Raw genomic sequence first — 15,129 nt, forward strand, 5'->3', positions numbered from 1 at the left:
TGCTTTGTAGATGATTCATGCCATAAGCACGTGGACAAAAATGGCTGAAATGCTTGAGGCATTAATTGCCTATCATAGCCACAATTCTGCATGTGTGGAATGTCAACAATTCCAATGTATACATTAATGAATTGGACACAGAAAAGAAGAAAATAGTGGACTTAAAAACAAAGGAATTTTGCCTTTGATTGCATGGTTGGTTCGAAAACATGGCCTCAAGTTATCTAATTTCAAGACAATAACCTTTTCTGTAATTCTCCATGCCATATTTCGAATGCAGAGAGTACCTTGCTAATTTGACACATGAAAAACCCTTTTTTCCACCGTACCAGGAGTTGGGATTGCTACTTGGTTAGAAAAGGTTCCATCTGCATTGCACGCTAGTGGATGTAATAATGCAAGCATGTTTCAAGGATCTTGATCAATGATGGCGCATTATCACTTCAATGTAAAGTTTTAAAAACCCCCAGAAAACTTTAATAAACCAACGTGTCTTGCCCCTTTCTGCCCATCGGAGGCTTTGGCTTATAACTGAGAATTTGAGGGTCCTGACACCGTTCCGGTTGCAAGTCCTAAAAGTCTGAGCTTGCTCACAGCTTGCACTTGTATAATCATTAAGCCTGTGTTTGCCTGATTTACAAACAGCCAGCTATATTATTAAAACTATCTATCCTCTCTAGCACCAAAAAGGATAATTCATTACATCACGCTCAGAGCTAATCTGGGTTGTCTCCAAAGGAAAATGAGCTTGTCTATCACTGTGCTCTGTAGCTGCATGATCTGAGACCTTGTAGACTACATGATTTAAGGTCTTGGGTTTTATTCATTTTTCCTAAGAGAGCCTAATTATTTTCCTAAACCAGCCCATTTGCTTGACATGGGGATTATTAACAGTGAACATTTTAGCTGAAAAGAGCATTTTAACTGTTGCATTAGTGGGTGATAAGGATTCAGATCGCTTTGGCTTCTGATTCCCTCTTCTTAGAACATTCATGTTGATTGATTTCTTTAAAAATAGATTGGGATAGATAGCAGGTAGCAGAAAATGCTTAAAATGCTTGGGTTGTAAAATGAATCTGAAGAGAGAATTTAATATTTTGTGTTGATTACATTTCGTGTGATTTGTAGGCCACTTTTTTTTAAATTGTAAAAGTTAACCAGTTAAATCTCCCACAACTGGTTAAAAGGGAACAGTACAATAAGTACCATTATTTTTCCCTACCTTGCCCAAAAGTTAATTGTGTGGCTCAAGATACACCCAGATAATGAAAAGCTGGGGTTAAGACAAGACAACTGTACACTTCAATGGCACATCATTTAGACTTAACCAATTGCAACATCTCAAAATGCCGTGTATGCAATCTAATAATAGTCATTTAATATTTCCTTTTACATTTATCTTTGTCCTTTGCACATTTTTATTTTAAACACTCCTTTTCTCTTGTGCACCAATTCTCTTCATCTCTTAATTGTTGATCTCTTGTCCTTCACAAAACGAATTCAATCTATAGAATCGTATAACCCATTTTCTGTGCAAAGAAAATTGTGAATTATTAGATATTGGGAAAGATTCTGCTTTCATATGGATTTCTTGGATTTTTGTGTGGAAATAAGGACATGGGAAAAGAAATGGGATTAGGTTCTTCCTCAATACCTGCTGCACCATCCAGTAAAATTACCATTGAAGGGATCGGCAATATTTACCTGCACTAGCTCCATATTCCTTGATTTCCTCAACAAATAAAATTATAGTCTATCAATCTTGCATATACTCAGTAACTGAACCTCCACGGGCCATGTGGGTAGACATTTCCAAAGATTTAGTATTGTTTGGGTGAAGAAACTTCTCGTCTGTCTGATTGATCGAGCTCTGGAACTTTACCTCTGTGAAGACAGATATCAACTCTAATATTTTCAATATTGGTGTGAGGATTTACATTATTTTTCACCAGATAAGTATAGATGATTGTGTAACATTCAGAACAAAACAAAAACGTAACAAATGTTCTTTTATTCCTTGATGTTGTTATTGGGCAGAATTTCTGCTTTTCTTGTTCCAGGATTTTCCTATTCCAAATGAAGCAAAAATAAAGCAATTGCTCAATCACAGTGCCTGGACATCGCAAGAAAATAAACTGGAACCATTATACCCAAAGCTTGTTGCAAAATCGAATACAGGAAAAACAGGAGTAGCTAATCTTGGCAATACCTGTTACATGAACAGTGTCATTCAGGCCCTTTTCATGGCTTCAGAGTACGTATCTAATGTACTTAGATTGGTAATGTATTATGGATGAATGTTGCTCTTGTTAAACTTTTTTCCTGAAATTTAGGCCTGATCTGTTTTTCTGACCTTTCCAAAAAAGCTGCTCTTTCCTCTGCAATGCCCTTAAGTTGGAAGGTTAAATGATCTTGACTGAACAGCAGCTCATTGCTGTCAATGGCCATTCTCATTTTCTTAACTGGATTTATTAGTGAGACAGATCACATTCAAGTTTCTTGTGCTTGTAGACAGGCAGTCAATCAAATGATTCTGTAGAGAACTGGAAACGTTCTCCAGAGCAGTGGTAAATAAGCTTGAGTGGCAGACATCTGAGGATTTGTGATTCTTTCACCAGCCTTTTTGATGCGCTCTGGGTATGACCTTTGAATTTTCATTTGAAGATTCACTTTAGTTGTAGTGCCTCCTGTCAAAAACAGCTACTTTCAGGGATTCATCGAATTCAAGGAAAAATAATGGCAATCAAAGACTTTAGAGGAACAGTGGATTCGGGCATCCTAAATGGCAGAATTTATATAATGTGTGCAACTTATCCATAAGTTGTGTTTTTTAACTTGAAGAGTCATGTGGAATAACATAATATAAAACAAGATTGAGGTAAATTTATTTTAAAAATTGTCACTTAATCCTATTTAATCTAGGGTGGGGGAAAATCAAAGGGTGCATTGTTTTAATGCCATTTTTGTATTATTGCTTCCCATCATCTTCACCAATTTTCAGGAGTTATTTTTTAGTTTAGGATGTACTCCTGCAGTGGGCACAAGTCTTTGGTGCAATGTTGTAAAATTGTCTATCTAAATTAAGGAACTTTGCATTTAATATTTCAGTGGTACTGTGAAATGTTGCAATGCTGGGAAAACTTTCTATATAAAACTTTCTTTTTCTTGCGTCTTCATTTTGTCAAATGTTGAGGCCCAGAGCTTCACTTGATGGGAAATTTTGCAGTTTTTGCACAGGATTATCTGGTCATTAAATTTTTTATTGATTAATAGTTGACAACTTTTTGGTTTCAATTTGGTGAAGAAATTACCATCAAATATTCAAGAGAAATACCATTCATTCAACAAGCGCGGGTGGGGTGAGCTTATACTAGTATCACAAGAAATGAAATGGAGTTAGGAGTGAGATGTTAGGAAACAATGTTCAGATGCTTATTTTGTATTCTGCTTGCCAAATTTGAGATGAACTTTTCGTCTAAAGCTGTCTCTTTGATTTTATTTGGTACTGAGACTGTTTATCTTTTGCTGAGAAATGTGGTTCTCTGTTAAATGATTACTTGGAGCTATGAAGATCTGGTTCCTAGACCATTATATTGAGCCTACTGTTGTAAATCTAAGCAAAATGTTGTGGTCCCTTTTTAGCTTCAGGCATGCTGTAATGCTACTCAAGGATGGTGATTCACAGTCACTAATGATGAAACTTCAATGGCTATTTGCTTTCCTGGGACATAGTCAGGTATATTTTCTATTTTGCTTGACTACTTTTTTCTGTTTTTACTTCAAGAGCTTTACAATTTATGTAGTTTGTGATTTAAAAGGCAATGTATGCTACATATTGCATTCAGAATACTGTGAACAATATATATTGAAATACACTGGAATTCAGAAATTATATGGGATTTGTAAATTGGTTGTGTAGGGACATTAATAAGCTTCATTTAATTTGCGAGGAAATCTATGCCTATAGATTAGAATATAGGATAGGAAAATAAATATAAATGTTCTTTTTGTCGGCAAAGATGTGCAAGTATATTGAAATATTCTCTTGTACTTTGACAGAAGAATGATGTTTTGTAATCAGTTGCAAACTTTGTATTGTTTTGTAATAATTGATATACAAAGGGATCTGGCTGAGCTGGTGAAATCAGAAAGGACAATATACAAGCAGGATGTTAGATTGTATGTTAATCATTATTGCTTGTGCTGGAGTACAAAAATAAGAAAGTAGTGCTTCAAATATAAACGTTTGAGACTTAAACTGTGCAGCTTTGCTCTCTATACTCAAGAATGGATATTCTTGCAGCGTAGATTCATTGATTAATTCCTGGGGTATTGGGAGATGGAGGGAGGGCCTATGTCAAGGGCTAAGGCTTGGATTTTACTAGGTGATTTTATGGAAACCTACAAGATTTTGATGGATTGAAGGGATAGATATTAGAAGCCTGATTTCTCTGGTTAGAGATGTAGTACTAAATGGTGTTAGTATAGGGGTTTAGTTATAGAAGGAGAAATTTTACTTGGAGGTTCCTTTCCAATATTCTACCCCCAGAGAGGTGTGGATGGCCAATTGTTGAGTAGATTCTAAACGGAAATATTTTTAATCACCAAATGTATATTTGGAAATGGATGTATAATGGATGAGGTTTGGGATATGCCATAATCTGGCTGAGTGCTTGAAGATTTTTTGTGGCGTACATGCAGTAGTTTAATTGGTGCTGCATGAAGGATGGTACACCAAGACTGATCAAGCAACAGTATTTAATTAGCCACAATTATAGCTGCATTTGTAAATCAAGTGTAAAATATCTTAATGCAATGTGTTGCAAAGATCTAGATATAGAAATTAGTTTAGAGATACAGTGCAGAAACGCGCTCTTCGGCCCACCGAGCCCACACCGACCAGTAATCCCCGTACACTAGCATTATCCTACACACTTGGGACAATTTTTATCGGCTATTCAACCTACAAACAGTACGTCTTTGGAGTGTGGGAGTAAACTGGAGCACCCGGGTAAAATTCATGCAGTCACAGGGAGAACATACAAACTCTGTACAAACAGCACCCATAGTTGGGGTTGAACCCGGGTCTCTGTTGCTGTAAGGCAGCAACCCTACTGCTGCGCCGCTGTTGTATCTTTTTTTTATCAGGGACAAGTAATTTGCATCAAGATACATATTTTGCATCTTTCATCAGGGAGGCTGCTAATAACTATTGTTTTGTCTTTCCCCTTTTGTTTGCCTGTCTCTACTGCTGTACCTTCACAATTGGTGAAAGGCTGTTAAGACGCTCTTCCTGGTTGAGCTAATGTAGGAGGGAAAACTTTGGCCTCAAAGCTATAAGGTGATAGGGGGAAGTTGGGAAGAGCGGAGGTGGGAAACTGGCAGCAGGTAGCAGATGTAATAAGGAAATGTTTTTTCTCTTCAACGAATTTAGTTTTGGAATCTAATTGCTGAGTCAACTTGGGATCCTTGTGTAAATCTGTGCTAGAGATTATCCTAAAATCGTGGAATTGCTGCCACATGCAATTCAGAATGAGAAGTCATTTTCAGATAGCTTCTATCTGGGCCAAGCTACTTCATATTTTTGGAGCGGGAAAGAGAGCTGTTGGAGAAACTCAGCAGGCCAGGCAGCGTCTATGGAGGAAATGGGCCTCCAGTTGACATTTTGGGGTAAGATGGGCAGCGTGGGGGAAGAGGGGTTGGGGCAAGAGCTGGCAAGCAATAGGTGGGTAGAGGAGAGGCGGTGTTGAGTGGCAGAAAAACCTATGCCAAAACCCCCCCAAAAAAACTGTTTTTACTGAATATTTCCCCTCTACTCTCCATCCAAATGAAGAGTTGTGACCCAAAAAGTCCACTCCATTTTTCTCCAAAGATGCTGTTCTTTGAGCAGCTCTTTTGTTTGCATCTGTGGTCTCTTGTGTGTCATCACGTTTTTGCTTTGCCTGTATGCTTCCAACAATTTGATCTATTCCTCCAGAGCACTTCTTACTTATTTTAAAAGCTCTTTTCCTATTCCCTTGCTGATCACAAAAATTTATAGCCTGTTGTGTTTTAAAGATTAGTGTTAATCTGTTTGCAGAAAGCATGCGCACTGATGGCTGATCCCTGCACTTGAAGTAGTTCTCAGTGGGCATGCTTTTTTAAGTGAATTTACGGCTCTTTGACAAATTGAGTTCTTGTGTACACTTAATGAATTCCCTTTATTTCCAGAAAATCATCTGCATTAGAGGTCATAAATTTAAAGGCAAAGTTGCCCATGATGTCAATAATTTGAAATCCTTTGATAAATTCAATCATTTTACATCTGCATTGTCAAATAAATCATAAATATTGTGTAGATGTCAACCAACAAAAAATAATTTGTCATATCTGATAGAGCTGTAACACTGAACAGATTGACATTGCTGAGCAATTGACATAACTATGTCGCATAATTGTTAACTGATCAGCTTTACTAAAATATTCATAAGGTTTTGGTCTATTGGAAGTTTTCAGGTTATGAATATTCTACTACCACCAATGCTTTTGCATGTGTATGGTTTATCGGTGAAAGGGAGGAATATTAGTTTGGCTGCTTCTCACTCTTTGCTTAATTTATTTTCTAGAGATTTAATGACTGAATTGAGGGTAAATTTAAAGTAATGCATATTCCTAACAATAGGAATTGGCTAATGAGCCTCCTTTTAGATTTTGTTGAAATCATCATGGGTTTTTTTCCGGTTTGCTTTTGTAGAGACCAGCCATCTCTCCCAGTAGCTTCTTGAAAGCTTCATCTCCTCCATGGTTTAACCAAGGAGCGCAACAGGACTGTTCAGAATATTTAAGATATCTTTTGGACAGGTTAGTTGAAGACTTTGTTTCATTTTAATAATTTTCATTTCTTTGTCTGATTTACACTATCAATCCACTTATTTTTGTTTTTATTACAATGTTCTTTCTCTCGAAACAACCCTTTCAATAGACAATAGACAATAAGTGCAGGAGTAGGCCATTCGGCCCTTCGAGCTAGCACCGCCATTCAATGTGATCATGGCTGATCATTCTCAATCAGTACCCCGTTCCTGCTTTCTCCCCATACCCCCTGACTCCGCTATCCTTAAGAGCTCTATCTAGCTCTCTCTTGAATGTATTCAGAGAATTGGCCTCCACTGCCTGAGGCAGAGAATTCCACAGATTCACAACTCTCTGACTGAAAAAGTTTTTCCTCATCTCTGTTCTAAATGGCCTACCCCTTATTCTAAAACTGTGGCCCCTGGTTCTGGACTCCCCCAACATTGGGAACATGTTTCCTGCCTCTAATGTGTCCAACCCCTTAATAATCTTATACGTTTCGATAAGATCCCCTCTCATCCTTCTAAATTCCAGTGTATACAAGCCTAGTCGCTCCAGTCTTTCAACATATGACAGTCCCGCCATTCCGGGAATTAACCTTTCCCCACATATCCCTTGTGAAGCCACCCCTGAAGTACTACATACAATTTTGGTTTCCTTGCTTAAGAAGCATGTACTTTATAGCTTCTAATTGTAAATGAGCATCTAAGGTTGTTTATACTTTCTCTGTAATAATTTGCCTGCAGTTTCCTGCTACAGGCCTCATAGCAGAAATCCATCAAAAGGTAGACTTTTCAAGGCCTCGCTTCATTTAGGAAAGAAGAAATGTTCAAATGGAGGGAAATGTTGAGGATGTGAGAGAAGTGGTTGATTGACTTTTTAAGAAAGGATGGAGAGAGAAAACAGGAAATTATAGACCAGTTAGCCTGATATCGGTGGTGGGGAAGATGCTGGAGTTGATTATAAAAGAAGAAATTGCAGAACATTTGGATAGCAGTAACAGGATCATTCTGAGTCAGCATGGATTTGTGGGGAAATCATGCTTGACTAATCTTCTGGAATTTTTTGAGGATGTAACTAGGAAAATGGACAAGGGAGAACCAGTGAATGTAGTGTACCTGGACTTTCAGAAAGCCTTCGATAAGGTCCCACATAGGAGATTAGTGGGCAAAATTAGAGCACATGGTATTGGGTGTAGGATACTGACATGGATAGAAAATTGGTTAGCAGACAGAAACAACGAGTAGGGACAAATGGGTCCCTTTCAGAATGGCAGGCAGTGACTAGTGGGGTACAGCAAGGCTCGGTGCTAGGACTGCAGCTATTTACAATATACATTAATGACTTGGATGAAGGAATTAAATGTAACATTAGCACATTTGCAGATGACACAAAGCTGGGTGGCAGTATGAAGTGTGAGGAGGATGCTATGAGAATGCAGGGTGACTTGGGCAGGTTGTGTGAGTGGGCAGATGCATGGCAGATGCAGTTTAATGTGGATAAATGTGAGGTTATCCAGTTTGGTGGTAAGAAAAGGAAAGCAGATTATTATCTGAATGGTGTCGTTCGGAAAAGGGGACGTACAACGAGATCTGGGTGTCCTAGTTCACCAGTCACTGAAAGTAAGCATGCAGGTACAGCAGGCAGTGAAAATAGCTAATGGAATGTTGGCCTTCATAACAAGAGGAGTTGAGTATAGGAGCAAAGAGGTCCTTCTGCAGTTGTACAGGGCTCTAGTGAGACCACACCTGGAGTATTGTGTGCAGTTTTGGTCTCCAAATTTGAGGAAGGACATTCTTACTATTGAGGGAGTGCAGCGTAGGTTCACGGGGTTAATTCCAGGAATGGTGGGACTGTTGTATGTTGAAAGACTGGAGCGACTGGGCTTGTATACTCTGGAATTTAGAAAGATGAGAGGGGATCTTATTGAAACATATAAGATTATTAAGGGATTGGACACGCTAGAGGCAGGAAACATGTTCCCGATGTTGGGGGAGTCCCGAACCAGGGGCCACAGTTTAAGAATAAGGGGTAGGCCATTTAGAACGGAGATGAGGAAAAATGTTTTCACTCAGAGTTGTGAAGCTATGGAACTCTCTGCCTCAGAAGGCAGTGGAGGCCAATTGCCTGGATGCTTTCGAGAGTTAGATAGAGCTCTTAATGATAGCAGAGTCAAGGGATATGGGGAGAAGCCTGGAACGGGGTACTGATTGTGGATGATCAGCCATGATCAGGGTGAATGGCGGTGCTGGCTCGAAGGGCCGAATGGCCTACTCCTGCACCTATTGTCTATTGACTGCAGAAAATGGAGCTCCTGTTCTAGGTCTAAAGTTAGTCTAGGAAATGAGCAGCAAACATCAAGATATTAGAAACATAGAAAATAGGTGCAGGAGTAGGCCATTCGACCCTTCGAGCCTACACCACCATTCAATATGATCATTGCTGATCATCCAACTCAGTATCCCGTACCTGCCTTCTCTCCATACCCCCTGATCCCTTTAGCCACAAGGGCCACATCTAACTCCCTGTTAAATATATCCAATGAACTGGCCTCAACTACCTTCTATGGCAGAGAATTCCATAGATTCACCACTCTCTGTGTGAAAAAAAACTTTCTCATCTTGGCCCTAAAAGACTTCCCCCTTATCCTTAAACTGTGACCCCTTGTTCTGGACTTCCCCAACATCGGGAACAATCTTCCTGCATCTAGCCTGTCCAACCCCTTAAGAATTTTGTAAGTTTCTATAAGATCCCCCCTCAATCTTCTAAATTCCAGCGAGTACAAGCTGAGTCTATCCAATCTTTCTTCATATGAAAGTCCTGCCATCCCAGGAATCAACCTGGTGAACCTTCTCTGTACTCCCTCTATGGCAAGAATGTCTTTCCTCAGATTAGGAGACCAAAACTGTACGCAATACTCCAGGTGTGGTCTCGCCAATGCCCTGTACAACTGCAGCAGAACCTCCCTGCTCCTATACTCAAATCCCCTCGCTATGAATGCCAACATACCATTCGCTTTCTTCACTGCCTGCTGCACCTGCATGCCTACTTTCAATGACTGGTGTACCACGACACCCAGGTCTCGTTGCATCTCCCCTTCTCCTAATCGGCCACCATTCAGGTAATAGTCTGCTTTCCTGTTCTTGCCACCAAAGTGGATAACCTCACATTTATCCACATTATATTGCATCTGCCATGCATTTGCCCACTCACCTAACCTATCCAAGTCACGTTGCAGCCTCCTAGCATCCTCCTCACAGCTAACACTGCCCCCCAGCTTCGTGTCATCTGCAAACTTGGAGATGTTGCATTCAATTCCCTCGTCCAAATCATTACTATATATTGTAAATAGCTGGGGTCCCAGCACTGAGCCTTGAGGTACCCCACTAGTCACTGCCTGCCATTCTGAAAAGGACCCGTTTATTCCTACTCTTTGCTTCCTGTCTGCCAGCCAGTTCTCTATCCACATCAATACGGAACCCACAATACCGTGTGCTTTAAGTTTGCATACTAATCTCTTATATGGGACCTTGTCGAAAGCCTTCTGGAAGTCCAGATATAACACATCCACTGGTTCTCCCTTATCCAATCTACTGGTTACATCCTCGAAAAATTCTATAAGATTCATCAGGCATGATTTACCTTTCATAAATCCATGCTGACTTTGTCCAATGATTTCACCACTTTCCAAATGTGCTGCTATCCCATCTTTAATAACTGACTCTAGCATTTTCCCCACTACCGATGTTAGACTAACTGGTCTGTAATTCCCCGTTTTCTCTCTCCCTCCCTTTTTGAAAAGTGGGGTTACATTAGCTACCCTCCAATCCTCAGGAACTACTCCAGAATCTAAAGAGTTTTGAAAAATTATCACTAATGCATCCACTATTTCTGGGGCTACCTCCTTAAGCACTCTGGGATGCAGCCTATCTGGCCCTGGGGATTTATCGGCCTTTAATCCATTCAATTTACCTAACACCTGGATTTCACTCAGTTCCTCCATCTCATTTGACCCCCGGTCCCCTGCTATTTCCGGCAGATTATTTATGTCTTCCTTAATGAAGACAGAACCAAAGTAGTTATTCAATTGGTCTGCCATGTCCTTGTTCCCCATGATCAATTCACCTGTTTCTGACTGCAAGGGACCTACATTTGTTTTAACTAATCTTTTTCTCTTCACATATCTATAAAAGCTTTTGCAGTCAGTTTTTATGTTCCCTGCCAGTTTTCTTTCATAATCTATTTTCCCTTTCCTAATTAAGCCCTTTGTCCTCCTCTGCTGGACTCTGAATTATCATTATAAGCATCATTGTGACAATGACAGAATGTTGTCCTGCTAGAATTTTTATTTTTAGTTTGCATTTGCTTCCAAAATTAATGTTCTGTTCAATTTGAATGGAAGAACATACTAGTGTCACTTTACTGCAGATATGTCTACTTTACTTGAAAAAGACATAGAATTATTACTTAGAACTTTGATGGTTACATTTTATATCACAGCAAGTGGGTGAAAATTTTAAGTGATAATAGCCTTAAAATTAATGTCATCTATTTCACCATGGCTATACTTTATTAAAATTTTTATTTTGACTAGCTGTTTTTGGATAGAAATGTTTGTCTGCTGTTAACTTGTCACTAAAGCTAATTAATAACTGTCAGTATATATGCCATGATTTGTAATAAATAACAAGTCTACAACTAGGTATAGGTTCTTAACCTAAAGGTTAAATGAATTGATGAAATGGTCAAGCTTGTATTTTTTTTATGGCTGTAAATTTTTGATTTTATTTTCAAGACTACATGAAGAAGAGAAGACTAGTAAAAGAATTACACATGGACAGAAACATTCATGTAGTGAAACTCGGATGGATTGTGGAGATCCAGGGAAAACATTAATAGAAAGAATGTTTGGAGGGAAGATGGTGACTAGGATCCTTTGTCGTTGTTGTTGCAATGTTTCCTTCCGTGAAGAAGCTTTTACAGATCTATCTCTTGCGTTTCCGCCACCTAATAAAGTTCTACAAAGGTGTGATCATTCAGTGAAGACTACTGGTGCAGATAATGTGGCATCGCAAGTTAAGCAAAAGGACATGACTGCTAAATTTCCAAATAAACAGACACAAACAAAATATGGAGAGCCTTCATTAAGAGTGGTACCATTTGAAATAATAGGTTCCCATGGAAAAACAAAGGACAGGCCTTCACTAACTGGAGTAACAAAAAGTGATTACTTTTGTTCATTTAATTCCATGCCAAAGAATGATTTTGCAGTCGACTGTGTGGAGAAAGCATCTTGCTCATCACGTTGTAAATCAGTGTCTGACCTTATTAACTACTTTCTTTCACCAGAAATGCTATCAGGTGATAATAGATATTACTGCAATAAATGTACCTCTTTGCAAGAAGCAGAAAAAGTGGTGGAATTAACTGGGAATCCACACTACCTTATCTTGACTTTATTACGATTCTCCTTTGATCTCATAACTATGAAGCGCCAAAAAATTTTAGAGAATGTATCGGTTCCTTTGGTCCTTAAACTGCCCATTAGAGTTAACTCAAAGGATGAATCCAAAATTCGTGCTAAAAATCAAAGATGCAAATTGGGAAGCTGGCAACCTTTTGCAGAGGATACTACATATTTGTCAATTATTTATGACCTCTGTTCTATAGTGGTGCATTCTGGCATATCTTCTGAAAGTGGACATTACTATTGCTATGCCAGCGAATATGTGGATGCTAACTCTGTAATTGGTCCAAATGAAATTTTGAATGTTGAAGGTGGAGCTGATGAACAATGGTATTTGTACAATGACACCAGGGTTTCATTTTCCTCATTTGAATCCATCAGCAATGTTACAAATTACTTTCCCAAAGACACAGCATATGTATTATTCTACAGACAGCGATTAGCAAGACAGCCTTGCCCTGATGGTGAACTTGTTTCAGCTGATATGGGACTGTATGGCGAAGTAGGATTAAACAATGAGCTGATGGAAGCCATCTCTAGAGACAATCTTCAGTATCTACAGGTATGTAATTTGAACTGATTAAATTAAAAATTGGTCTGCCAAACTTGATTGCAAGGATGTTAACAATTACCATTTTACATTAATTTTGTTTTTGTTAGGCTTCATAACTATTAACGATAAAGGTGTAATAGTTTTACATACAGCCATTTTGGATTTTATTTGCAGTGTTAACTCTCTCAACCTGCTGCTTTCAACAAACTATGCACAGAGAACAGTATGGCACTTTGGCCTATCATGTCTGCACAGACCATGATGCCAATCTAACTAATCCCTTCTGCCTGCATGTGGTCTATATCACTCTATTCCACGCCGTTCTAAATGCCTCCATAAATGTTGCTATTGCATCTGCTTCTACAGTCTCTTACGAGAGTACATTCCAAATATCTATTATATGTAGATCCTAAAGATGTATGTCCTAAATGGCCATGATCTAATTAAACATTTGTTCCTTATTTCCCCAAACATTGATTGGATTTGTCAAGGTAGACATGTTTCCATCAATCCCACCTTTAATCTGTTATGGTCATGAGAACATTGCATCTTTTACAAGAAAATAGTAAAATATGGTGTTCATTCCATCTGCCAAATAACATTCTAGAACAAAATTTCCAATCAAGATTAATGTAAACACTTTGGTTGCTTTTGATAACTACTTTTCTTGATGATTTTGGTTAGATACATCTGGAGTGCCTTGTACCATTCTGAGCAATGTACTTTGGAATATATTACCTTGGAAGCAATGCAGTGGAGATTTTTTAGATTGTATAAATGCTCTCGAGGTTCGATTAAGAATGAAAGTTGCATAAACCTTGAATGGAGTGTGGGAACAATAAAATGGATTTGGGTAGATGAGTATAAAATTGGGTGTTTGGTTGTTGGTGTGGATGTAGTTGGCCAAAGGACCCATTTCCATGCTGTAACACTCTCATTACCTTTTCCCCCCAACCCTATCTCACCAGCAGAAATGAGCCTAAAATCAGAGATGGGTATTTGGTAAAAAATTAGGAAGTTCTTTGTAATATAAGGCAATGTGGCAGCAAATGTGCATACAGGAAAGTCTTGTAAGCAATAATTTCTGATGTACTTGTGCCTGTTTAACGTGCTCAGTAACCCTAAAAATCTGTTGTTGGCAAGATTGAGCTAAATTACACATGCCAGACTTGCATCTAGCTGGGCAGGATGAATCTCATATTTTTAATCTTGTGTTTGCATTTAATGTAACTTAAACACCAGGCTGTCCCTTGGGAAAATTAATCGTTGCTACTTGACAACTATTTATAAGTTTCTTAAATAATGAGTGTGACGCGGTCACATCCAAGCTATGATACTTGCTACTGGAGACATTTTGATGAAATGTTATATTCATTCTGTAGTTTTCCATTTAGAAAAATTAGCTATTCCATTAGCAGGCTTTATTTCTTTAGGAATGAGGGCAATCTTATATGAATAGTAACATTTTAGAATTAGCATATCAATTAGAAATTCCAAACCTGGAGTTAAATATCTGGGATTCAGAAAACCAATAATATTGTTAGCAATTGAGTAGGTTAATAATGTGAAGAATCATTATCAAATTGTTTTTTTTTCATAATCTTGCATTTGTAATTCAATTAGCCATGATTCATCCGTGCCATTACTTTTGTGGTATTTGGCTGTTGTCTTGGAGCATGTCAGCGGAGGGAATTGCAATAAGGCACAGTTCAGCCACTGGAGCAAGGTCAAAAAATTGTGTGTGGGGTGAGTGTGGTAAGGTGCAAGTTATTTAAAGATGTGTTATTGAAAACATGTTAAAACTTTCTAGGAAGAGGAAAAAGAAGCAAGGTACAGAACTGAATCTACAACACCTGTCACTGCACCATCATGGTGGAGACATTTTGATGACGATGAAAATGGAGGTTCTTGAAGTTGTGGTCCAACTGCTGGAGGAGGAAGTGATTTGGGGTCATTTGGCCATTTGATTTTCTAAGTGCAGTTAAGACCTACTTCATCCCCTCTACCTCGTTTGCATTATATACTTTGTAAAGGTTGCACAACTTAATCTATTGTGGGGGTTAATGGGGATTTATCTTTTGGATTGTCAAGAAATTTGCCTGTTACTTGGACATAAATGTTAATTGCTACCTCCCCAGCAATCCAAAAAATTACCAAGTACTGTAAAGTTATAAAATGCATTTCAACAATGAAGTATAAATAAAATTCAACACATTTGTAAATGCTGGCTTTCATTTCCAATGTAATGTATTTCTTATTTAAAAATAAATATTACATC

At 38.5% G+C, this 15,129-nt stretch overlaps 1 protein-coding gene across 2 annotated transcripts in view; it reads left to right on the top strand.

The window, feature by feature from the left end:
- The window catches only part of LOC144595565 (ubiquitin carboxyl-terminal hydrolase 35-like), a 28,978-nt gene extending 13,849 nt beyond the window's left edge, over window positions 1-15,129 (top strand). Inside the window, exons 8-12 of one of the 2 annotated variants that reach the window (XM_078403121.1) lie at window positions 2,061-2,254; window positions 3,643-3,736; window positions 6,734-6,840; window positions 11,627-12,860; window positions 14,662-15,129. In XM_078403121.1, coding sequence (XP_078259247.1) covers window positions 2,061-2,254; window positions 3,643-3,736; window positions 6,734-6,840; window positions 11,627-12,860; window positions 14,662-14,763 — 1,731 coding nt within the window. In that variant the 3' untranslated portion in view covers window positions 14,764-15,129. The remainder of the gene's footprint in view (window positions 1-2,060; window positions 2,255-3,642; window positions 3,737-6,733; window positions 6,841-11,626; window positions 12,861-14,661) is intronic. The other variant, XM_078403120.1, reaches the window with a different exon arrangement.

Source organism: Rhinoraja longicauda, chromosome 7 (genome assembly GCF_053455715.1).
Source record: "Rhinoraja longicauda isolate Sanriku21f chromosome 7, sRhiLon1.1, whole genome shotgun sequence".
NCBI lineage: Eukaryota > Metazoa > Chordata > Chondrichthyes > Rajiformes > Arhynchobatidae > Rhinoraja > Rhinoraja longicauda.